This window comes from Pteronotus mesoamericanus, unplaced genomic scaffold (genome assembly GCF_021234165.1).
Source record: "Pteronotus mesoamericanus isolate MK-2021 breed Mesoamerican mustached bat unplaced genomic scaffold, CSHL_Meso_final scaffold_1186, whole genome shotgun sequence".
In the NCBI taxonomy this organism is placed as follows: domain Eukaryota; kingdom Metazoa; phylum Chordata; class Mammalia; order Chiroptera; family Mormoopidae; genus Pteronotus; species Pteronotus mesoamericanus.
The window spans coordinates 7,671,381-7,695,554 of NW_026555302.1; the positions used below are offsets into that span (position 1 = coordinate 7,671,381).

Here is a 24,174-nt window from a genome sequence, read left to right on the forward strand (position 1 = left end):
ATTGCAGGAATGTGAGGTTGGTTTAATGTTCGAAGTCAATTAAAGCAGGGAAGCTGGGTTGATTTCAAGAAAATGAGGTTAGTTCATCTTTAGAAAAAAGTATTATAAATCACCATATTAACAGATTAAGAGAGAAAAGTATCAACTCAGTTGATGTAAAATAAAAGCATTTGCTGAAATATAAATACATATTTGTGACAGACTAGGAAAAGAAGGAAACTTTCTCATTCAACAGGGATACCTACCGCACAAATAGCAGCAGCAGCAGCAGCAACATACTCATACAAAAGCCAGACCAAAACAAAGCAGAAAACCCCCAGAGCTCTGCAACATACATGTAAGGGTAGAATGCTATAAACATTTCAAAATCAGTACTCAGGTAAGGATGCCCACCAGTGCTACCCAGTCACCTCAGCAAGATAACAAAAAAGAAATAAAAGGGCGAGGAAGAAGTAAAACCGCCATTACACACAGATGATATTATCTACTCAGAAATCTATCCAACCCTACCAAACTAATAAGAAACACTAGCGAGGATGCCTAGAAAAGATCAATATGAAAGCCAACTGTAATTCTATACACTCAAAATATAGAAGTTGCTTATAAGAAAGGCATCTAGGAAAACATGTAACAAAAGACATACCAGAAAGTGTAACAGTTAAAAAGACACTGAAGAAGATCTAAAATCAATGGAGAAACCCTGTGAGATCAAGACAGAGGCTCTCTATTGTAAAGATGTCAATTAGCCCTAAACTGATCTAGAGATTCAGGGTCAGTTCAAGAAAAACTCCAATAGGGTTTCACAGGGAACTTGAGAAACTGATTCTAAAATTGACGCGCTAAAGTGCGCAGGCATGGGTGGCAATGTGGTAGCGGCGCTTGGAGCAGCTGGAACCCTGGGCAGTGACCACAGCCCAGCAGGGTATGGCACTGCAGACCTCCAACGAGCAGGTCAAGTGCACAGAAAAGCAGAGCCAGAAGCGGGAGGCGTCCGTGCCAGCAGACCCATCAGGAAGAGGGAGAGAAGCTGCAGCTGCAGAATGAGGTGAGGCCGTCGGGAAACTGGTCCAGTCAATGGGAACCTGACCCGCACGACTGCCTCTCATAATGAGTTGATTGAACACTCACGGAGAAGGAGGTCGCGTCTCTCAAAATCTCGGAGAGCTCCCAGTCTCCGTTTAGTTAGTGTCCTGAAAAGGGAAGCTGGGAGCCTGACCTAGGCTCACAAGCTCAGAGCAGGAGAGCCACAGAGGCAAGGACCACCGAGGGGTCCCGGGGTGGGGGTGGGGGCTGTCTCCGCTGCACCCATCAAATTTTTTTTCTGCTTTGCTTTGGTGTTTGTGTATTTTGTTGTTGTTGTTGCTGTTGCTTCATTCACTGCCATGCAGTGATCGGTTCAAATATATCTACAAATATTTTTTTATAATAGTCACACAATACACTTCCATTAAGAATATTTTTACAGTGAGTGTTTTCATTTTAAAACATTCAAAATCATAGACATAACAAAATAATAGTCCCCTTTCTCTTGCTCCTATTACTCTACCTTCCCAAGCCTACCCTGTTCCTCAGGGGCAAAAAGCCAAAAATACACACACACACACACACAGAGTAAAAAAATGTGTGTGCAGGATTCTAGATTTCCTCCTTCTGTGTTTATACATATATAAACAAGTAAATTTTCCTTATTGATTTTTCCCCCTCCAGCTTTTAATTTTGAAGAGGCTGAAACTACAGAGATGTTGAAAAAAATGCTACAATAATTACCCACATACCTACATTTTGCATTTGCTTGATCTCTCTGAACATTTAAATACAAGTCACAGACACCGTAACATTGAACTCTAACTATTTCAACATGTATGCCGTAAGGATATAATCCTATAAACCACAATGTATCATATCTAAGGAATTTAACAGACACAACCATATAAAGTCCATGTTAAAATTTCTTCAATTGTCCCAATTATGTCCTCTATAGTTTAAAAAAAATTCCCTCCAGGATTCAACCATGGTACATACCTTGCATTTAGCTGTCAATACCCTTTAGTCTCTTTTACTCTGAGAGTCTTCCTCACCTCTATCCTGCTCCATCTGTCAAATTTTGGCCTTAAGAATGCAAGCCAGCTACCTTGTACAATGTCCCACAATCTGGATTTAATGGTTTCCTCACAATTAGATTCAGGTTAAGTTTTTGGAAAGAATACTACATAGGTGGTGCCATGCTTATGTAATAGATTTTAATCCTTTATCAGTTGCTTATACAGAGCCAACATTTTCTTTCAATTTGTATTTAAATTTTGTTCCCCTCATTGCTTTTAATCTGTACCTTATCTCTTCTATCCTAAAATATAAATATGGACCTGGCTCTATACCATCTATTTTGCTCTTACAATTCTTTCTTTAATCTTAACAGTTTTAACTAAAAAGATGAGGAATACAGTGTATTCCTTTGGTATGTAATTTAATTTCCTTACAATTTACTATACTCTAATTTTTAATATTTCATATATATTTATCAAAAACCTCATATAATTAAAAATCAAAACTATCATAATGTTGTAAGCAGCAACACCAAACACAAAAAGATATTTAACATTCGCAGTAGACAACATATTTAGTTATCAATTCTCTAATCTGGCTTCTTTATATTCAAAGTTAAAAAACTTTTTTTAAAATTTGAATAGCTACTTCTTCATAATCAGAGAAATCCAGCCACTGGTTTCAAAGTGGCTCTGTGAAGAGTTAACCACATCGACTTTCCCCCTTTGAGTACAGCAATACTAAACAGAGGCAACTACTCTGCAAAGTATTTCAGTGAAACTACTCTATGTGACTTTGTTTGTATGTAGGCATTTTGGGCAACTTGACCAAAAAAAAAAAAAAAAAAAAAAAAAAGGTTCTTTACCTCAATGTGAGGACTTCATCTAAACAATTATAACCTAACAGTGAACAAAAAAGCCAGTGCTTCGAGATTTATATGATTTTACTCAGGTACAGTTCAAAAAAGGAAGCACCGTGCTGTTGTTTAAGGAAACATGGTCAGCAGAAGAATAGCAAGGCAGTGATTAACACGGGATCCAGGACAGTGACAAGCCGTGTGTATGGCTGAGAAGGAAGCCGATGCTGCCTTTCGGCACCTTCCACATTCGTTTAAGCCAAAAACACGCGCTCTACGCCTCTGGTTTGATCAAAGGGCTAACCTGACGATAAAGAATTACACAGTGTTATTTGGGTAAACTCAGAAGTAGTAAAAAGACAATTTTTTTAGTGGCTTATCTTTCTTCAGTATGTTAAACCACTTCGTTTCCCCAGAGAATACATGACTTAGAAATAAAATTCCTCTTGGAGAGATTTACTAATGAAACAAAGATAATTACTCTTTCTTTCAAAGATATATCACTGGCATATAAAAACAAAACAGCATGCAAAAAAGATTTACAGAAAGATTCTACATTTGGAGAAATGAGCATTAAGGCTTCTTTTACATAACACAAAGCACTAGAAAGTGGAGCACAGTAACCATGGTAACTATTATTCCTTCTCACTGCTGGGAAAAATCACTCAATCAGAAATTGAGGTGGAAAGTTCTTTACATGATGTCTGCAGTTTTTCACATTAGAGCCGAGACTCCAAGGCAATGGTCTTCCACCGCCTTCCGAGCAAGAAACCCGGTTCGGAAGGCTTTGATGCCCAGACAGGTATTTGTAACGTGCGCTTTTGACATTTGCAAAGGAAAAAACTAGCATTCAGAAAAGAAACTTCAAAACATGGAAGTTATTCCAGGACTTTCCTTGGAATGGTCTTACAAATAAAAAATAATTCCATTATAACACTCAGGGAAGAGGTGTAAGAACTTCTGGTTTAGCATCCGGAACAAAGCCCCAGCGGGTGCACTCCACCAGGACTGCAGGCTTAGAGCCGTGAAGGGGCTGCAAAACCCTGCCACCGGCTGGGGAGAGGGGTACTTACATGTTTTCTTTCTGTAGCCTTGAGAGACTTGGCAGCATAGTAGAAAAGCTGTGTCCCACACAAAGCTGCCCAGTATTTTGTCCAGGAGGTGACCTGGAGAGGACAAGGCGTGAGTGCCCAGCGCTGGCGCCCCGGCCTTCGCGGTGCCCACGCCCCGCAGCTCCAGCCCCTCCGCTGTCTCACTCTGGAGCGTCAACTCCAACACTCCTATCTCTTCCACTAGACGTACTCTACTAGCACTTTCATCCGGATTACTGATGCCATCAAAGACCCCATCAGTTTCTACTGTAACTGAGACTGCCACGGCCTCCCCATCCCACGCCGGCCCCGTCGCGCCGAGCCTCTGCGGCGAGGTCCAGCAGACGCCCACTCCCCGTCCAAACCCGTGAACCTCCCGGCCGCGCTCCCGGGAGGCCCAACCCTGCTGCCCGCACCGCCTCTTCTTCCCGGCGGTGCTCTCCGCACAGGCTGTCTGTCTCTCTCGCCAGCCCCCATGTCAGCCACTATCTGCATGCCCATGGCTCCTGAGTCGCCGTCTCTGGCCGCCACCTCTCTGCTGAACGTTTCACTGTACTTCTTAAAGAGCCAAGCTGACATCTCCGCTTACAAGCCTAATAATAAGTATATCAAACTGACCTTGGCCACGACTCACCTGCCCCTTCTCAAAAACAAAACCAAAAAACAAAAAGAAACAAACCTTCCCAATTTCGGTAAATGTCCCCATCAAGTCACCCAGCTCAGCCCCAGACCCAGATGTGATCTTCACGCCCCTCTTTCTCTCACAACGCATCTCGCCATCTTCAAGCAGCCCCAGCCTCCCTCTGATGTCCCCTCTTTCACCTGCTCTACTGACCCCGCATCCCCCATTGCTCTCTACCCTGGACCTGCCACCTCCCCCGGGCAGGCCCCTGGAGGCCCTCAGGTGTGCTGAGGCCTCAGCACGGTCGGGGGTGAGGGGAGGGCTGTGCTCAGTTCACTAGCTGGTCTCCTGCAGCTGCTTGGTTGTAATGTAAGCAGCAAAACTCAGACCGCTGAGATGTAAATGAGTTTTAGACTTTAAGAAGCTCTAGAATCTTCAAAAACTTTAAGTGTGGATATATGTCAAGGTTTCTTTCCAAACTAGCTTTCATGTTGAGAAAAAAAATCTTTAGTCATCAAACTACTGTGCCGTTGTTGGGGAAAACAACTTTTGTGTTACATGTCAAAAAGCTTTGTTCCACCAAACTTTTTTTTTAATGCAATTATGGTTTGAAGGACATTTAATATCTGGGTTCTATTTCATATGGGAAAACAAAACTGCATTACCGAGTTAAACAACTTAAAACTGACAAACAAGTTGGCTGAATTCCATTTTAGGTTTGCTATTTCCTATTCTCTATTTTTCCTAAACTTACTACTAAAATACTTCCTAACACTATGTACTTCAAAGTTTAGAGGGCAAAGAGGAGCGTGAGAGCACCTTAATTTAAGCACCCTACATATATGATTTAACTGAAATCTAAATGAAAAAAACATAGCAGGGCAAATGTGTATCTTAAATTACTTCAAGTGTACTATGTACCTGGTTTTATTTCAACTGTCTTCATGTTTTTGGAGGTCTTATACATTTATAGATTTTAGAAGTATTTAAATATAATGATAAAATCTTACTTTAGGCTTTTTGCCTTCTTTTAACAAAGTTTTTCTCTTGAGAACACCTTGAATAGTAACAGCTCCTGGATATAAATGTACTGCCAAATCTTCCGATTCTGCAGAACTATAATGATGAAATAAAGAAAAAACAAGGTAAGAGCTTTTGTGTATAGCAGTTATCATAGGCACTTAAATTTAATTAATCTTTATTTTAAAACTTTGTTACTTTATTCAGAATGAGAAGACACTGAATTATTATGGATTATTGATCTGAAATTTATACGCTGTTACAGAAGTATTCAGGAAGTTATTAAAGTCAGCAGATAATTAAAACCACACACGTTATTACATATTTGAACAAGTATAATTTAAAAAGAATAGAGTAGTTGACTTAATTAAAGATTAAATGAAAGATCTGAGACTGTTCTTCTTAACACATTGCATCACTGCTGTAAACTTTTTCCCCCATTAGAAACTTTAAGTCCTTAGAGGAAAAGTGAAGAAATTTGTTAAAAGTATTTAAGCATATAAAACACAAAATAAAGTTAATAAAAGCTCAAAAAGGAAAAAGAAAACCCACACTTAATTTAACTCTAAAACAGGTGAAGTAAAAAAGCAGTAACAACATAAAACAACTGTCTTTCTGCAATTTTAATTACATTTAAATGTTATCAAGGCATAAGTTTTTGATTATACACACAGCCTAACTCCAAAACCCAAGATTTCCTTTCCATATAGCTTAAGAAAAACCATCATAAAATTACCAACATTTAAATATCTTTCCCCAATTGATTTAAGGTCCTATATTTGAAACAAGAGTAATTTCCACATGAATCAATTAAAACACATACATTAATAAAAATCTGTCATTCTCTGGTGATCTGATTTGAGCTGCAGAATTCTTACAACAGCGAACAAAAACTGATGTTTGCTAATTTATCCCTTTATGGATTATTTAGGTGTCTTCAGAGTGACTTCAGAGCCTAGAAACCATTAGAAATTTCAGGCTAGAGCTATTTATATTCATAGAGGTATACAAAAAAGAGGTTAGACACCATCAAAATGACATCAAGTTCACTGATAAAGTTGGCTATTTTGTTGTATTACAAATTGACCGATTACCCTTTACCATTAACCTCTAGCACCCAGCAAATCAATCTATATCACCCTCATTTTTGTCTGAAGCTAATACAGTATAGAAAGAGGACTCAGGATAACTAGATGAACAATGTAATGAACATGCATTTAAATACCAAGTTTGATTTAATGATATAGACTATTCTAAATTCAGAACCTGCAGTTTTTCTAAAAAGTTCTTTCGAAAGGCAAATTTAATGTATGCTTATTAGCAAAGTCACTTCTTTGACTGTGGCCTTTGATTAAGGCTAGAAGTGGATTTTTGTATTGCTCATCGAGTCACTAGCAGCATTAGAAAGACCTGTGCAGTTAAAAAGCTACCAACTTGGGCCCTGGCTGGTATGGCTCAGTGGTTGGAGCACTGTCCCTTAACCAAAGGATTGTGGGTTTGATTCCTGGTCAGGGCACACGCTTGGGTTGTGGGTTTGATGCCTGGTTTGGGTGCCATTTGGGCGAGTAGGATCCGGGCGCATGCAGAAGGCAACCAATTGATGCTTCTCTCTCACATCGAGGTTTCTCTCTCTCTCCCCCCTTTCCTCTCTCCATTTCCTCACTCCCTAAAAGCAATGAAAAAACTAACGTGGAATTATTTTTAAAATATGACATAGAGATGAAAGTTTAGCAATTAGTTCTGTGGATCAGAAAGAATAGTTCAAATTTATGTCTAGATTAAATCTTGCAAAGTTTCCTGGGCATTGTCTTTAAACCAGTTAGTTGAGAAAGAAGAGAAATTACGTGAGACCACACCCATGTAAGCCAGTCACCAACACCAGAGGGGGGTTTCGTGACCCCTGAATGCAGGGGACTTGTACCTGCTGGCCTTCACGTGGCTCCGATGGCCATTTCGTGCCACTCGTGTCATCGGGCCGAGAGAATGGTATAATCTGTTCCTGTTGGATTCCATTATAAATTGTATATATTACATATACTTTAATTCACACGGTCATCAGTACCTAGAACAGTATCATGACTTCTTCGTGTAACAAAGCTTTCTACATCTTACAGAAGGTTAGTATGTTACTGTTTTTTTTAAAACATGCAGCATAGATTTTAAAGAAGTTGTTTCTTTTACTATTGATGCTAGTTATAGGTGTTTAGTACACATCATACATTTATATATATTCACTTTCACAAATCTGCTAAAATACTTAAAGAGCAGTTTATAACCAAATACTATCAAAACCTGAAAACTACTTCAAAGATCCCTTTTTTCCCTATTCCAGTAGTTGGATTACAGTTTAAGTATGACAGCTAGGTTCATAGAAAATAATTCACTTGCGTGGTATGTCCCTATGAAGACACCTAAAAGCAATGTGGTCTGCAGACTTAAAATTAATGCTGCCAAAACACCTTATTTTCCGCCCTATCCTTTTTAGTAAGTCCAAGAAAACAGAAAAGATAAACTGAGTAAATAAAATGAATAAAGGCATTATTTTATTTCCATATCAATGGAAATAAATTATAAAACCCTGATAAAAATGGTATGAATTAATATTTAATCCAAAATGGCATGTAATACTTAACAAAGGAAATGAACATACACATAGAAACACTGATACTTCTTTGCCTGGGGAAAGCCAAAAGTAGCATGTTGGTAAGTGATATTTAAAACAAAAAGCATTATTTTAGCAACTGAGGCAGCAACATATTTGATGTCTCTCCAGGTAGTAAGAACAGGAAATGGCATCCTTGACATTCAGAATACTATTTTCAAGTTCATTATCTACAGGTGATATTTTAAATCCTAGTTCTTTATTCACTTATCATTATTGCACGTCTGAATCTTGCTGGGCAGTATTAATTTGCTTTTCAAATGTTTCAAAAGCCACTAATTTAAACTTGGCACAAGTATGGTAGATTGTTTTTAGCTGCAAATGTCTGCAAAGCAAAACATGTGTCATAAAAAGAATGTTGTTTTCAGATGTGAAGGTAACAGCATTAAACACTGTCTTTGAAAATAACCTGCTGGGATGAGAACAATTATCCACACCATTCTGGTTACTCACTCATATCTCAAGCCATCTGAGAAACAGTTTAGTTCATTGATAATTTTAATTTAAAGATTACAGTACATTTTTATAGTCAACATGATGATGTTATGCTCTTTCTAGACAAAGAACTAAGACAATCTGTACAGACAGTGTATGCCAGAGACAACTCCTTTGTTTTTCCATTTTAGGCAAACCCAAGCAAATCCAAATAAAGAGACTGAAAGTAAAAGCTGGAAGAAAAATAATATGCAAAAACAAATTGTTAAGAATTCCCCAAAACAAAGAGAAGAAAACTTGGGAACACTGAGAGTGTAGAAGGGCTTAGTAATACTTTAAAACACTGGGTTTACAAGTAAAACCTTAACTGCATAGTGGTGAGAATCCTTTATAAAGGGTCATCAAGAATGAGTATACAATTCTCCAATTAAACAAAAATTCAAATACACTGTGATTTTAAGTATATATTTAGCATAACTATTTTCTAGTAAAAGTCACTGATATGAAGTAACTAAATATTTCAGTTTTACTATGGCATTTAAAATTCAATCTAAATGACACTCCTGTTTAGACACTTAGGTTGCTTTGTATGTAACAAAAAAGAGTGATTATTTTGGTCAAGAGTCAAGTATCTTATATGTATAAAAATGACCGAATTGAAATGGTCAAGGATAATATAAAAGCCCTAATGATCATTGAGTAAATAACAATTATTTGCATTATTTACATTTTTAATTGTAGCCAAACAGTGTAAATTTTATATTGCAAGATCAATATAACATGACATTTGCAGCAGGCTGATGACGGCTTTGACGTACTAAAAATTTAATGTACTAAAATATACTATAATTTAGTACATTTTAAATGTACTAAAATTCATATACATGTGTCAAGCCACCAAATAAACATGTATGTATTAGGTAAGATTCAATTCCAAACTTAAATATCAACGTCTAATTTCTGCCATCAACAGAAAGCTCAAATAGTCCCTTAAAGATATGTAACAAATATTATCTCTTAAAATTCCTATGATCATATGTGAACTATATTATTCATATATTTTCAGAAAGACAAAATAAACTCAAAGCAGTTCAAAATGTACAATTTTTCTTACCTTTCAAAAGCAGGCCATGAGGTCTCTTCACTTAGTTCAGAACCATCACTGCTACCTAAAATCAGAAGTTATTCTATTTTTTAAACATCAGAATTACAGTTTGAGTTTGAGTTTTTTTAACTTTAAAAATAGTTTCTCTAACTGTGAGTATAAAATGAGAATGATGTTATTTGTGGGTGAGCATCCACATATTTGAAAAAGGAGGGGAATGCATTTGGAGAGGCCAAAGCAGCTTAGATTGAGTACAGATAACTCTGGCTAAAAGTGTTAACATGCCCCTTCGGCAGCAAGTTGAGCTGCACCAGACTGTCACAACCAGCTCTCCAGGGGACTCAAACGCTAACGCTATAGGCATCCATTACATGTGATGCATCAACGCCTCTTCTAAGTATTGAGAATGGCACTAGCTATGCGCCATCCTTGTAAAAACTGAGTAAGCAGCCACTGGAGTCATCTTCTGGCTATGTGCTCCAGGTGAGAAATCGGGCGTAACGGTTCAGATGAGAACCTGGAGGTAACCTGCCGGTGGGTCTTACAGATGATCTTTTGATTTGTAGCATTATGTGGTAAGGACAGAAATTCAAGCATAAGTAGTATGGCTAATTTGTAGAAGATGTAAGCTTTTTCAAAAGCAAGAAGCTCCCAGCGGCTACTTCTCCTTTAGGTAGGCAAGACCACTCTGGGTCACCTAGGACATCCAACCATATTAGAAAATATTGGAGGCCACTGTCCCAAACACTGGTTAATTCCTCCAGAACACTTTCTCAAGCCTCTATGGTATGGGCTAATGTGGTATATAAGTTACGACGACTGAAAACACCCTTCTGTGATTATGAAATTTGTGTCTGTGTACGTTAACACCTACCATTTATGGTTATAAACTTACTTTCTTTTCAGACTGTTAAAGCTTTAAAACAAAACACTAGGAGGTAATGCCTATGTCTAATTTTTAAAAAGATTTTATTTATTTATTTTTAGAAAGAGGAGAAAGGAGGGAGAAGGAGAGGGAGAGAAACATCAGTGTGTGAGAGAAACATTCATCAGTTGCCTCTCGCACGCCCCCAACCAGGGACCTGGCCTGCAACCCGGGCCTGTGCTCTGGCTGGTGACTGGACTGGCGACCTTTCAGTTAGCAGCACATCGCCCAACCCACTAAGCCACAGCAGTCAGGGCTCGCTCATGTTCTTAATATACAAATAAGGATGTAACAACCTTCACTGTTTATCTACTTAAAGAGTCACAGAACCATTAAAAAATAAATACAAAGCCAAATTGAATTAGTCTCTTCCTGTTTTAAGAGAAAGGTCTCTAAACTGAGACACTAACTGTAACTGAATGAGTAACTAGATAACTGTCTTGTGGTAACCAAAAGAATATCTTTGGAATGAAAAAGCCATACAGAAATAGAGAATAATAATTATCATGATAGTATTTATGATGGGAAAAAGCCAAATATATACTTGAGAGCTTTAACTTTAAAATTACTTTCTGCTTTGAGTGGCAAGAGAATTCTATGTGTGACAAATTTTTTAACCGAGGAAAGTTCTTTCTTTCTCTATTGCAAAATGATTCTGTGTATTATTTTTCAGATTGATATTTGCATTTAGGCAACTTATAGCATTAATAAACAGTCATATTTCAGGTGGCCAATTTGTCTTCTATTTTATAGATTTTGTCATCATTTAACAATTTGCATTTATAAAAAGGGGGCTGTGGGAATAAAAAACTGCTGAATGGTGCTGGGAAGCTCTAAAGCGATTTCGTTCTCAGAGGCTGGAACTCTTGAGGGTTAAGGAAGTCACTGTGTTCAAGAAAATGAACTCCTTTTGCATTTCTATCGATTCTTCATCAATATTGAGATGATCGAGTAATGACGACAGGCTTAGTCCTTGAGTGACCTGGCAGTTAATCATAGAGGAAGACGTTTTCCTCTTTTATTTCTTTTTAAAAATAAAAATAGCATTGTGTGGGGATTTTCTTCTTATCCAGAGAAATCATGCTCACCTAGAAGACTGAGAGACTAAATAAAAGTTTAAGAAGTGAAAACAACAAACTCCTGTGTTACACTCACATCCCTCTGCAGTATGTCCCCACCTCCTGCTCCATTACGTGGGAGCTATTGCTGTCCCCACTCTCCTGTGAAGCAGCTCTGGCCAGATCCACTGACAGATTCCCAATCTCATCTTCTCTTTTTCTGCATCTGAGAACTGATACACTCCCTACTTCCTTCCTCTTGCAGGCTCCTCCTCGTCCTCTGCTGGCTTCTGCGGTACCACACCTGGTTCCTGCCCCCTGCCTCGCCCCTCCTTACGGATCTTTCATAGTTTCCTTTGATACCCCAGCCTTTTTTAAAAATGTAATTAATCAGACCTCTGAATATTAGAATGTCCTCTCTTATTTATTTATACTCTCTCCCTAGGTGACCCCGCCAGTCCCATGACTTGAAATACTAAAATGTGCTCATCTACGGACTGACCTCCCTTCCACTGAGTTCCAGACTCACACGTTGTTATCGACCAGACGACTCCATGAGGACCAGACACATCCAAAACAGAATTAGTAGGATCACCCTATGTCTAATGGCTACTTTCTTTGATCAAACTTTGCTTTTAGCAGATTTTATCAAAATTATCAAATGACGTTTTTCCAGAAATATTTCTCACCTATTGATATTCCACTAGAAAGAGTAGAACTTTCAGCTTGGCCTCGGGCGGGGGCATGGGGCTCCATGACGCTGTCGTCTAACAGATGCCTGGGCCCTGCATTTGGGAACGTCGCACTCTTGAACTCCGCTGTGTTCATTTTGTGAATGAAACTGGAAACAAAGAAAGATATCTTTTATTACTATTACTAATTCAGGATACAGAAGACACTTCTATATAAAGATGCAGGACATAAAAGATTTACCAGCAATCTACACACACATTTTCCTATGAAGTCCTCAAACTAATAGTTCAGATAAATTATTTTAGGAAACCATGTCTACCTAAGTAACAAGTCCTTAAAAAATTGTCTTCCATTCACTTTTGGAAAATAGCTAGTAAATTTTCATGAAAATCATGGCAAAAGTGAGCCCATTCTGAAAAAACAATCTTGCAAACCTAAAGAAATTAATTATGAAATCATTTCCCAGTCTTTATACTTAGAGATAAAAAGAACAATTTTTATAAACCTTAATTTAAAACAAGCAGTAACTGTCTTGATACAAAAAAAGGTTCTAATTTAAAAGTAAAATGGAAGATTGCTTTCCGGATTTTATTTACAATGACGCTCTGTGATGTTCACTCATCTCCCCGAAATGTGAAGACACTAATGGAAAAAGCTCATTTCCAATGCTTTTAGGCAAACAAGGTATTTTACTGAATCAGAAAAGTACTATTGTATACAGGAAAAAACAAAAACAAAACTATCAAAGGACACCATTTTCTGTTAATATGATAAATAGGAAATAAATCCAACAGTAAACAATGTGTAAGTTGGAAAGATAAAACTGAAGATGCTGACTTATAACCCAAGCTATGGCACTTCCTGTGGCCGTGGGGAATCAGGTTCCGAGGGGAGGGCAGCGTCTGCGGCAGCAAGGCCCCTTCGGCGGCCACGCTCTTCCTCCCACTCTGCGGAGATCCCACTTCAGGACCTGCGGGTTCAGTTTAAAAAGAGAGAGGAGGGGAGACATTTTCAAAAGATTGTTTTATTTTTAATCCCTTCATGTACAATGTAAAACGTGGTTTAAACATTCACATAAAATGTTGATTCCATTTAACTGACTGAACATAAGTAGTAGTTATTTTCTAAGTCTTCAAACACAAAATCCCAAAGCATACTAAATCCGCTGACTTCTCTCTCCCTGACGTGCACTAAGTGGCTGGTATAAATGCTTCCCCCTTTGCAGAGGAAGAAGCAGGATCAGAAGAGATGGGCTCAGGGTCTCACACCCCAGAGGATCCTTGGACTGGATGCTCCGGGATTCCAAGCCCCAGTTCAGTGCTCTAGTATTTATAATAGTTTTACACGGGGCTTCTTTACTTTTACTTTCAGCTTCCTTTCAGGTGAGAAACACGTCAAGCATTTAGATTAGAATTTAAAAATATGCTGACATGGTTCAAGCTTATGGGAATAAAATAATTGAACTGAAAAGCACACAGATTTGCAAAATATCCCTTTTAAGAAAAGCCAATTTAAGGTATTCAGATTGAAATGCTTTTCCCCTAGATATGGTCATGGCTTGTCCCTCACTTCCTTCAAACATTATTTGATGGGTCTCCAAGTATTTTTTAGAACATACAATAACATGAAGCTTATTACCAAGGTCTGTGTTTAACATTTTAAAGAAGGTTCTTATCAATATTTTCTTAAATAATGAGTCTCTTCAATTTTATATTTTTGAATATGTGTGGTATATATAAAAAATCTTCATTATAATGTAACAGATAAATTAAGGGACTATGACTATTTTTTAAATATTTTCAGTACTTGACCCAGCATTACAGTAAAATTAAAAAAAAATTAAACTCACTAAAATTGACTTCTATAATTGTTCAAATTAGACTTTTCCACTTGACCACAGAAATTTCTAATGTAATCAACACTCACTGCCTAGGACACTATATTCTTAAAAAAACAAACAAAACCTCCCAGATTAACTTATAAACACTTGTTATTTTCTGCCTGTGGTATCTATTTTCCTTGATTAGAAGGAATATTGGTTTCTCCATTACTGACAAACTACAAGTAACAACTTTTTGATTAAAAACCAAAAATATACCAAGCAGGAAATTTTACTGTTAATATAAATCTTTGTATGCAGTATAAAATGTGGTAAGTATTTACTTACTTTGGAGCATATTCTTTCTTATTAGGTTACCCGACTTACTATTGGTGATGAGAGAAAGCGATGCACTGACCTCCTAAATCTTCCCTGGATGCAGCAGGGCGTGGCGTGCTGGTCCCGGGTTCTATCTTCAATGAAAGTCTGAATTTTAACAAGAAACAAAACACATAGAATGATTAACATTTTACAAAATATTGAAATCATGTATTTTCTCACAAAAAACTAAAAACATTGTTATAAAATAATCTCAGCTATGTATTTTCCTCCAAGAGCAACCTGTAATAGTTAAGTCTCCTATTTTTTCCATACAAAGCTGATCTTATGTTTGTTCTAGGAAATGTTAAGAAGGGGAAAAAACATCAAAAAGTCACATTTAAAAATAAAAAAATCTCCCCAAACTACCCCAACATTGTCAAACAATTAATCACTTTTAAAGATATTTGATGAATGACTGAAAGGCGATTTAACTTAGTTATACTGATACCTGACACTTAATTCAGGAACTTTCACATATATTATTAAGTGTATTACGCAAATTCTTCCTAGAGTCTTTACTGGATGGGCTAACAGCTTCTGTAGCACTGAAATTTCAAAGATACCTTATTTAGCTCTGGCTGGTGTGGCTCAGTGGATTGAGTGCCAGCCTGCGAACCAAAGGGTCGCCAGTTTGACTCCCAGTCAGGGCACAGACTGGGGCTGCAGGCCAGGTCCCCAGCAAGGGCCATGTGAGAGGCACCAACACATTGATGTTTCTTTCCCTACCTTTCCCTTTCTAAAAATAAATACATAAAATCTTAAAAAAAAAAAAAAACGTATTAAAAAACCCACCATCCAAAAAACCAACCAACTCAACTTATCAAAAGACAGACCTATACAAATAAAAAAGGGCATTTATAAAATTCCTGGTAAATGCCTGTCTTAAGTCAGAGTTTATTAGTTAGTACTTAAATTCCATTTAGGATCACATCCCCATTATTGAGTTACAGAGCAAAGAGAGATTATGGTTCCTATCAGTGGAAACTATTTCAGGAAATAGGTTACTAAAGCTGTTGTAGAGAGAATACTTTGGTGTAGTCCACAAAGCCTACTATTTAAGCATTTGTCTGAATATTTAAAAAGGCTTTTTATTTTTCACACTGTCAACTGGAATTTTTTATGAAATTGCATAATACAAGTGACATTCATAGTGAGGAATCTCTTACACATTCTTATTTCTTTGGCAACCCAACAGGGAATTATGTACAATTATATTCCAATTATTGGACAGTTTAAAAAATGCATATGTTGAACAGATCATATTTAACCAAAACTCTATGCTCTTTTTCTTTTTTACAGAGCAATTTAAATACTTGGGCTACAGACTCTACTGAATTCATTCATTTAATAGTTACTGAGCACCTGTTTTGTCTTGGGCACTATGGGCTCAGGGAACATAATAACAGACTGAGGCACATGTGGTGTCCTTGCCCTCCTGAAGCATATGGTCTAGTAAATGGAAGACAAAGAAGTAAACAAAGTAACAACAGTTTCCTAGAGTGGAACCAAAACAGAAGAAACAGAAAGGAAGCAGGGGTGATCACACTGCTATCAGCAGCAGTGTGTCAACGGCAGCAGTGGAAAAGGCAGCGGGAGTGCCAGGTGCCTACGCGCCACCATCAAAACACCAGGTAACAATAGTGAAGCTGAGTCAGTGAAGAAAGATATTATGTTCAGTAATACAATAACTTCAGAAGAATTTCATCCTCTTTAAATCACATCCACGTAATTTGTAAGATCTATTCTGGCTGCCTGTAGAGATGAAGTTGCCCAAAACAGAGGCCTCTGGATAAATGAAGAATCATTTTTATTTAAATCTCTTTCAGCATTAAAATAATTTTTTCCCCTAACTAATCACTTTAAAGTCCCCTATCTTAAAATACTCTGATTTCTAACACATTTGATTTGCAGGTTCATGTAACATAACTGCAGCTTTAGAAAAACCACCAGCCTTCTTTGGTCTCCCACGGATGCCCAACACCCCAAGCGAGTTGTAGTCCCCAGCATCCCCCCTACTTCCCACCCCGCTCCTTTGATCCCGCCCTGCCCTGGAACACCCTTCCCTAACCTTCACTGTGGTCCTAATTCCTACTCTGATGCAGCTTCAGGTGACACTGTCTCCTGAAGCTGTTAAGGTTTCTTTTCTCCTCACTTTCCCCACTTAAGGTTGAGTCAGGTCCTCCCTTCTGTATGTTCCCATAGCATCCTGGGCATATCTCTATTACAGTGCGGTGTGAACTGTTCTGTGATCATCTGTTTTGTGGATGTGTTTTGCATTAGACTGAGCTTCTTAAGGTCAAGAATATCTTATTTTGTAATCCTAGCAACTAGCACAATAACTCGCCTATAACAGAAGTTTAATACGTAGTTTTTAAATGTACATAATGGGAAGGCTGCTCTGCTTCTAGCTACTCATGATAATTAGAATCAATATGATAGCACCAGCATTCCTACAAAAATGAAGGTATTTTATAATATGTCAGTTTATAGACAGTTAAAACTATGACATCTGTCTAGAAAAAGTCCAGCCATTGTTAATGTAACAAGAATAGTTTGCACGACACAATGTAACCTGGCAGCCAATGATAATGGACTAGTATGCGCCTGTGTGAACAATGACTGCTTCACTGTACTAGCCAGTAGAGGCAGCAGACACCACTGAGTGAGCATGTATACCGTCTGTGCGGTCACCACGTTCCAAATGACCGAGCGAGTAGAGAAATGAGTCTGCATCAAATTTTGCGTTAAACTTGAACAGTCCTCTGTGGAATATATTTGGATGATTCAGAAGGCCACAGATATGGTCAACTAGCGATTGGCAGCTTCATCACCACAACACGCCCACTCATGCATCACATCTTGTGCAGAGTTTTTTTTGTGAAACATCGTATCATCCAGGTGACTGACTCAGCCCCTCTATAGACCACATCTGATGCCCTGCAACTTCTGTTTTTTTCCCAAACCTAAAATCACCTTGGAAAGGGAAGAGATTTCAGATTGTCAATGAGAGTCAGGAAAATACGACGCGGCAGCTGATGGCAATTGGGAGAACTGTGTGAGGTCCCAAGGTGACTACTTTGAAGGGGACTGGGGCACCATTGTCCTGTCTACAATGTTTCTTGTATCTTGTTCAATAAATCTGTTTCATATTACATGGCTGGATACCTTCTGGATAGACGTCGTACTTAATGTCTTAAATAGCTAATTCTATCATTTTAACAAAGCAAGACGTAGCTTAAATACTTTATTGTACTTGTATCATAGCCAATAAAAATTTACCGCCCACTATAACTGCAATAGTTCTTAGACTTCATTTCCATTGAATAAACTTTACCTTCTTTTAAATCAATATATTTCTTGAGTCAGATATAGAAATTTTAAAAGCTACTTACTCATATTGAGTTTTAAGATAATCATCTGTACCTCACTCAATAAAACCTAAGTGTTTCTGTGCTATGTCAGTGATTGGAGAGATGGGAAAACACGGGAAACATGAGACACAGGCCACCTCACGCAAGAGGCTCACAACCTAGGGCAGCAACAGGTTTGTGAAACAACTCCAGCCTTGAAGAGCTGATTCACTGACTGCATACATTTTCAAATGAAGTACCATGCAAAAAGGTGGTGTAAAATAAAGATTGATATAGAAATAAACAGTGGTAAATACAATGTGGGGTAGAGATGGCAATCAAGGTGTTTTCAAACATCAGTAAAATTTTAGGTGCCTTAAGGATATATCTAGAGCCTCTTAATATACTTAATTTTTTGAAGGAAAGTTATTTCTAGGTGTTTTCTAGAATTTTTAGTCATTTATTGGTATTAATTGTATTCTGCAAAACTCTTTAAAAAAATAGTTGAAACTATGGAACAAGAAGTTGACAATCACTATCATATGAGATAAAAACATTTTCATATAATGCATGAATATTGAAAAACTATTCTTTCAATCTGATAGATTTTTAAAGCTTTTGTTGGGAGAAAATATTTGAGAAAGACACAAAGTTAAATTTGAAAGCTTAGGAACAACTAAAACAATAAACTAAAAACGTTTATCTTTTTAAACAAACGAAGCTAGAAGAAAAATGAGAAGCCTCAAGAGAAGTAAGCTCTCATCCTCCCACAGAAAAACCTGGCAGCCGCGGTGTGCAGCAGACCGCTGAAAACAGAAAGGGTAAATTCAAAAGGCCCTCCCACCTTGGTCGGTCCTGTGGGTGGCAGTGAGAAGGAAACGGACACCAGCTATTTAACAATGGCTTTTAAAATCTTCAATGAAGGACTTGCTTTAACAAAGTAAGTGTTATTAACTAAACATGCCTGTGACCCAAAAGCAAGAAGGTTCAAGATTCTCTCAAACCACAAGAACAATTCAAAGTTCAAAGATGTGTCAAAAATCACCATTAAAAAAGGAGTAACTTTTCTTTGTAGAGTGTTTTGTTAATTTTTCACAGTCTATTAAAAGATAAATTTCCATAAAGGTTCAATGCTTAAATAAAAGATATTTAAACTAGAACTATCAATCATAACTCTTAACAACTTGAGAAAGATGAAATATTTTTTAATAAAAGAACAGATGAGATATTTGTATGTTGATTCCATCATGTCAAGTGATTAAAAAGAGATACATGTAAATACCGTTACCATTTAAATGCATGGCTGGATTAGGCATTTGCATGATATGATGTACGACTTAAATGTTTAAATACATGGGGATGAGAGGGGAGAGGATAGTTATACAAACCATTTTTGAAGATCCAACCTACTTGTAATTATCATCTTCCACAAACTTTTGTAGTTCTTCTATATACTGAACAGAATTCAGGTATTTTTGTACGTGAGGCAGTATGGGGATATCTAGGCAAGACGTGATAAATAATTAATTATCTGATAAAGTACATCACTAGAATTTTTAAATTAAGCTAAGAAAAATATTTTTAAAGGTGAATGAAGGCCACATGGTACCCAAATTTAAATTAATTCTAGAAGGATATTACTGAGAAAAATTTTATTTAATATAAGACTGAAAGTAATTTATAAAATCACAGTTGCATATTGTTTATATAGATAATTTAACATTATAATCTGGTGTTATGTTTAAAAACATTGAGATGATGAAACAAGACTGTTTTCATCTGTAACAGTGTCGACAATATAAATAAAAATAAAAGAACATTGTTTAACTTTCAGTAAGATTCATCCCCAACCTCAACTTTTAATCATATGGTGTAAAGTCACTGTTTTATAATATCACAAAAATCAGGTATCAGTAGCCTATATTTATTCCTTACCAAATTGAAAGCCACTAAAAACATTAAATAGAACCCCCCCCTAAAAATCTTTTCTAATCATCTGGGCTTGTGTAAGCTGTTTTTAAACATGTGTTTCCACAAAATACATCTTGGAAAAAAATTGATTATTTACTCAATGTCAGACTCAAGAAGGCTAGTCAGTTGTTACCAGTGTCAAAAGTCTTAGCTCCTTCCCTAAATGAAAAACATAAGAGCTATTTCCATAATAGAACAGGGAGATCAAATGAAATGAAAATAGAAAATAATTTTGTATATTATGTTAGCAAAATTTTTACAAAACAGCAAAAGAGCAGAGATAAAACAAAATTTTAGATATGAAATACTTCAATTCCTTAAAAAACAAGCTCTTAAACAGGATGCTGAATACTAACCGGTGAAATAAAGCAATCCCTGTTTGCCCTTGTGTTAAGATGATGTTCCCTGCCAGGTGAAGAGGCCTCCCTGGCGTGTGAGTGAGTCAGAGTGAGTGAGTCAGCGACACCACCACCTGATAATGGCTTTGCATCGTCCCTGGCAACTTACCATATTCACAAGACTGCTGTAAATCAGAAATTATTCGAAGGATGTTATTCATCAAATTTGATCTTTGCTCATTTTCTAGAATGCTGCCAGTTGACGGGTATGCTGAATCAATGTATGTTAAATCTGACAAATAGATACCTGAAAGGAAATTAGACAAATGAGCGTGTTCCTCCCTGCAGCCTGGAGGAGTAGAACTAAGTGAAGGGGAGGAGAGCTAGCGCACAGCTGCGTCTCAGGCCACACCGAGGCTCCGTTCCCATGCACTGCAGCCCTGTACACACACGGCCCGAGGCTGAGATTTCCAGGGAGCTGGGGTCAGATGTGTAACTACAGGGTGGGGCAAAGGAGGTTTACAGTTGTTCATATGGAAAACAATGCAATAATCAGTAAATAATCATACAAGAACTGTCTTTCGCGTACTCCAGACTGCAACCCTGCTTTGGCCCCTCTCTGCACCCCTCTCTGCAACGTGCTTTGTGTAGACGTCCTCTTCAGACGCCATTGTGAAGAGCAGCCCAAGGCTGGAGGGAACCCCAGCGCCCACAGGGCCTAATGCCAGTTCGCCGAGCTCTTGGACAGGCTCTGCCTCTGACCAGCTGTCTCCATGGCGTGATTTTAACCTCTGAGCCTCAGTTTTTATGTCTATTCTCCTAGTCCCCTATTTTCCAAGCCGTGGGACAGCCTGAAGCGCAGTTAGCCAGGCGGGGCAGCCGGTGCCTGGCACGGGGTAGTTACTGACATTGTTCTATACCCCCTTGCCTCGAGCTGATAATTGTCACTGGAGTCTTAACTCAGGACATTTGAAAACTGTCTCATTCTGATAGAAATATCCTGTTTTAAAGATTAACAGCTGGATGTCTAAAACAGCCCAGAGAGCTGACGTTAACTCTCTTCAGCCCCTACTCACCACTTCCCTGTACCAACAAAAATAACATATCCCTCAAAATAATTTAGTTGCACTAGTTATGGATATGCAAGGTCAGTTATTTTAAAATGTTTCATGTAAAGTATGTAAGACAACTATAGTTGGGAAAAAAAACACACACACACTTTCCTGCTTTACCTCATAATCACTCTGTGCTCGCGAAGCCTCAGGTAAATGCAACCATGATGATGCACCACCACCTTCCAAATAAGCCCTGTTTTTTTCTTGTGCTGTTTCTTCCATCTTGACTGTTTCCTACACTCATCTCTCATCATCTAAATTACATCTTATACCCAAGTCAGTGTAGTTTTCTCCTAAATTCCAAGAGAGGAACTTAGGAATGGTGTAGCACCACCCTGCCCTCCTTCACAGATGAAGAACCTCAGGTGCGCAGCAGACAAGGAGGATGTGTCTAATGCCATGGGAGCCGTCGGTGACAGAGCTCATGTCAGAGTCAACTCCTGTGTCCCGGATTTTTTCACTTTAAGTAATTTACTTTCTGAATTACAGCTGACATATATTACCCCAAGTATTTTATTACACTGTTACAAACTCATACATATCTATACTGTTCACTAGATAACTTTTGTGACTTTGTAATCTCATCTTTTAAAACTTTCTCATATTCATGTCTTACCTGTTCAAGACTATGAACTCACTTAAGGCAGCTGCTCTGCCTTTCACTCTCAGAACATGAAAATCCGGTGTGGCGGCACGACAGTCGGCGGTTAACACAGGGCAAAAGCTGGCGTGGCGGTGCCCGCCCTCGCCCTGCACCCCTCCGCTTCCAGCCGGTAAATCTCGGCAGTGCCCTTAAGCCGCCTATCATCAACATGTCTTTTTCCTGAGAGACTCTCGACTTCTCTTTTATGACCTCGAATGACCGTAGCCTAGCTCTACTCCCCTTCCTCTTCAGAGGAAGAATTCCCTTTCTTCCCGAACTTAAACAGTGGTTTTCAATGTAAAATACCCATTGTTGCCTCTACTGGTTCCTTTTCCAGAGCCAGTGCACACACTTAAATCTCCTCTATTCAAGACACAAAATATCACAGCAACCCTTCCTTCAAATCTGATCCCCTCCTCAAGATAGGACCCTTATCTGTCTCCCTTCAACAAACACTTGGAAAGGGAAACAGACTAGTATGCTTATTTATTCATGTTAAATGCAGCTCTAATTCCTTAAATGAGAATAGACTAACATGTAACAGTATCACAACTCATTTTATTGGACAGACTTCTGAGTTACTTCCCCCCAACCCATCTTGCTATAGGCAGAGCAAGACAGCGCCACATTTAAAAAAAATCTTGCAGTTACAGTTCACATTCAACATTATTTTGTATTAGTTTAGAGTTTACAGCATAGTGGTTATACAATCACATACTTTCGAGAGTGCTCCCCCGATATTGCACCCACCTGGCACCATACTTAGCTGTTAGAATATTATTGACTATATTCCCTATGCTTTACTTTATGTTCTGTGACTCTTTCCTAACTACCAATCTACACTTCTTAATCCTTTCATGTTTTTCACCCAGCCCCCCAACACCCCTCCCCTCTGGCTAATGTCAGTCTGTTATTTGTTTCTGTGAGTCTGTTTATTTTGTTTTTTAGATTCTGCACATAAGTAAAATCATATGGTATTTGTCTCTGACTTATTCCACTTAGCACAATACCCTCTAGGTCCATCCACGCTGTTGCAAATGATAAGATTTCTTTTTTATGGCCAAGTAATAGTCCACTGTATAGATGTACCACAGCTTTTTTACCTACTCGTCTCCTGATGGGCAACTGGGCTGTTTCCATATCTTGATTATTATAAATAACACCACAATGAACCCGGGGTGGGGGCATATATTCTGTTGAACTACTGTTTTGGGTTTCTTTGGCTAAGTTGCTTTTTAAAACTGTCTCAATTCATACACCCACTGAGGTGTATAAGTTTCTATTGATCCACACTTGTTCTAACACTTGATATTATCAGCTCAATCAATTTTTGCCAATCTTGTGGGTATAAAATAATGTTTTAATTTTCACTTCTTTGATTAATAATGAGGTTAAGCATTTATAATTCTATGAATTGCATTTTGTCCATTTTTCCTCTGGTGTGTCTTCTTACCGATTTCTAAGTTCTTAACACGCTGCAGAAACCAACCCCCCCCCGAGCAGTTAAATTTTATCTGGTCACTACTCCTCAGCCGCCTCTGTAAACTGAAATTAACACCTATCTAGCTGCTTAAACTCACTCCGGGGAAGGCATAAATGACTTTCTCTTTATCGCAACTTTAAATGTCCTTCTTGGTCTCTTCCTGCTGTCTCTCTGTAGTATTTTTACTATTCCCTTAGTTCCCTGGTCTTTACTGCTAGAACATTCATAGCTTCCCACATTCCCTCTGTTCTTGTTTTTCCTCATGTTCCCGGGAAGTTGGTATTCCCCACGGTTCTGTCATTAATCTTCCCACTCTACGTGTACTTTTTCTGGATTATTTTGCTTCTATAGCTTCAGCTATCACCTAATTGCTGATGATTTCCCAAATCTCTATAGAATGTGAGCTCCTGACTTTCATTTTCAATTTTACATGCCAAACTAACCATTATTTGTTCCTGAATGCCAGCTGTTCCAATTTCCTACTGTGGTTAGTGATATTACTAATTGCTAAAGTTTGAAAGTGCAAAATCACTTAAGTAAAAAACAACTCAGGAGGAACATACT

At 38.0% G+C, this 24,174-nt stretch overlaps 1 protein-coding gene across 4 annotated transcripts in view; it reads right to left on the bottom strand.

The window, feature by feature from the left end:
* The window catches only part of RALGPS2 (Ral GEF with PH domain and SH3 binding motif 2), a 94,944-nt gene that overhangs the window by 7,837 nt on the left and 62,933 nt on the right, over nt 1-24,174 (bottom strand). For 2 of the 4 annotated variants that reach the window (XM_054587716.1, XM_054587715.1), the window contains exons 8-16: nt 20,539-20,676; nt 19,471-19,561; nt 14,748-14,815; nt 13,348-13,480; nt 12,507-12,658; nt 9,844-9,898; nt 7,554-7,631; nt 5,623-5,728; nt 3,973-4,065 (exon numbers count right to left, since the gene is read on the bottom strand). In XM_054587716.1, coding sequence (XP_054443691.1) covers nt 3,973-4,065; nt 5,623-5,728; nt 7,554-7,631; nt 9,844-9,898; nt 12,507-12,658; nt 13,348-13,480; nt 14,748-14,815; nt 19,471-19,561; nt 20,539-20,676 — 914 coding nt within the window. Of the gene's footprint in view, nt 1-3,972; nt 4,066-4,201; nt 4,203-5,622; nt 5,729-7,553; nt 7,632-9,843; nt 9,899-12,506; nt 12,659-13,347; nt 13,481-14,747; nt 14,816-19,470; nt 19,562-20,538; nt 20,677-24,174 lie in introns of all 4 variants that reach the window. The other 2 variants (XM_054587718.1, XM_054587717.1) reach the window with 2 other exon arrangements.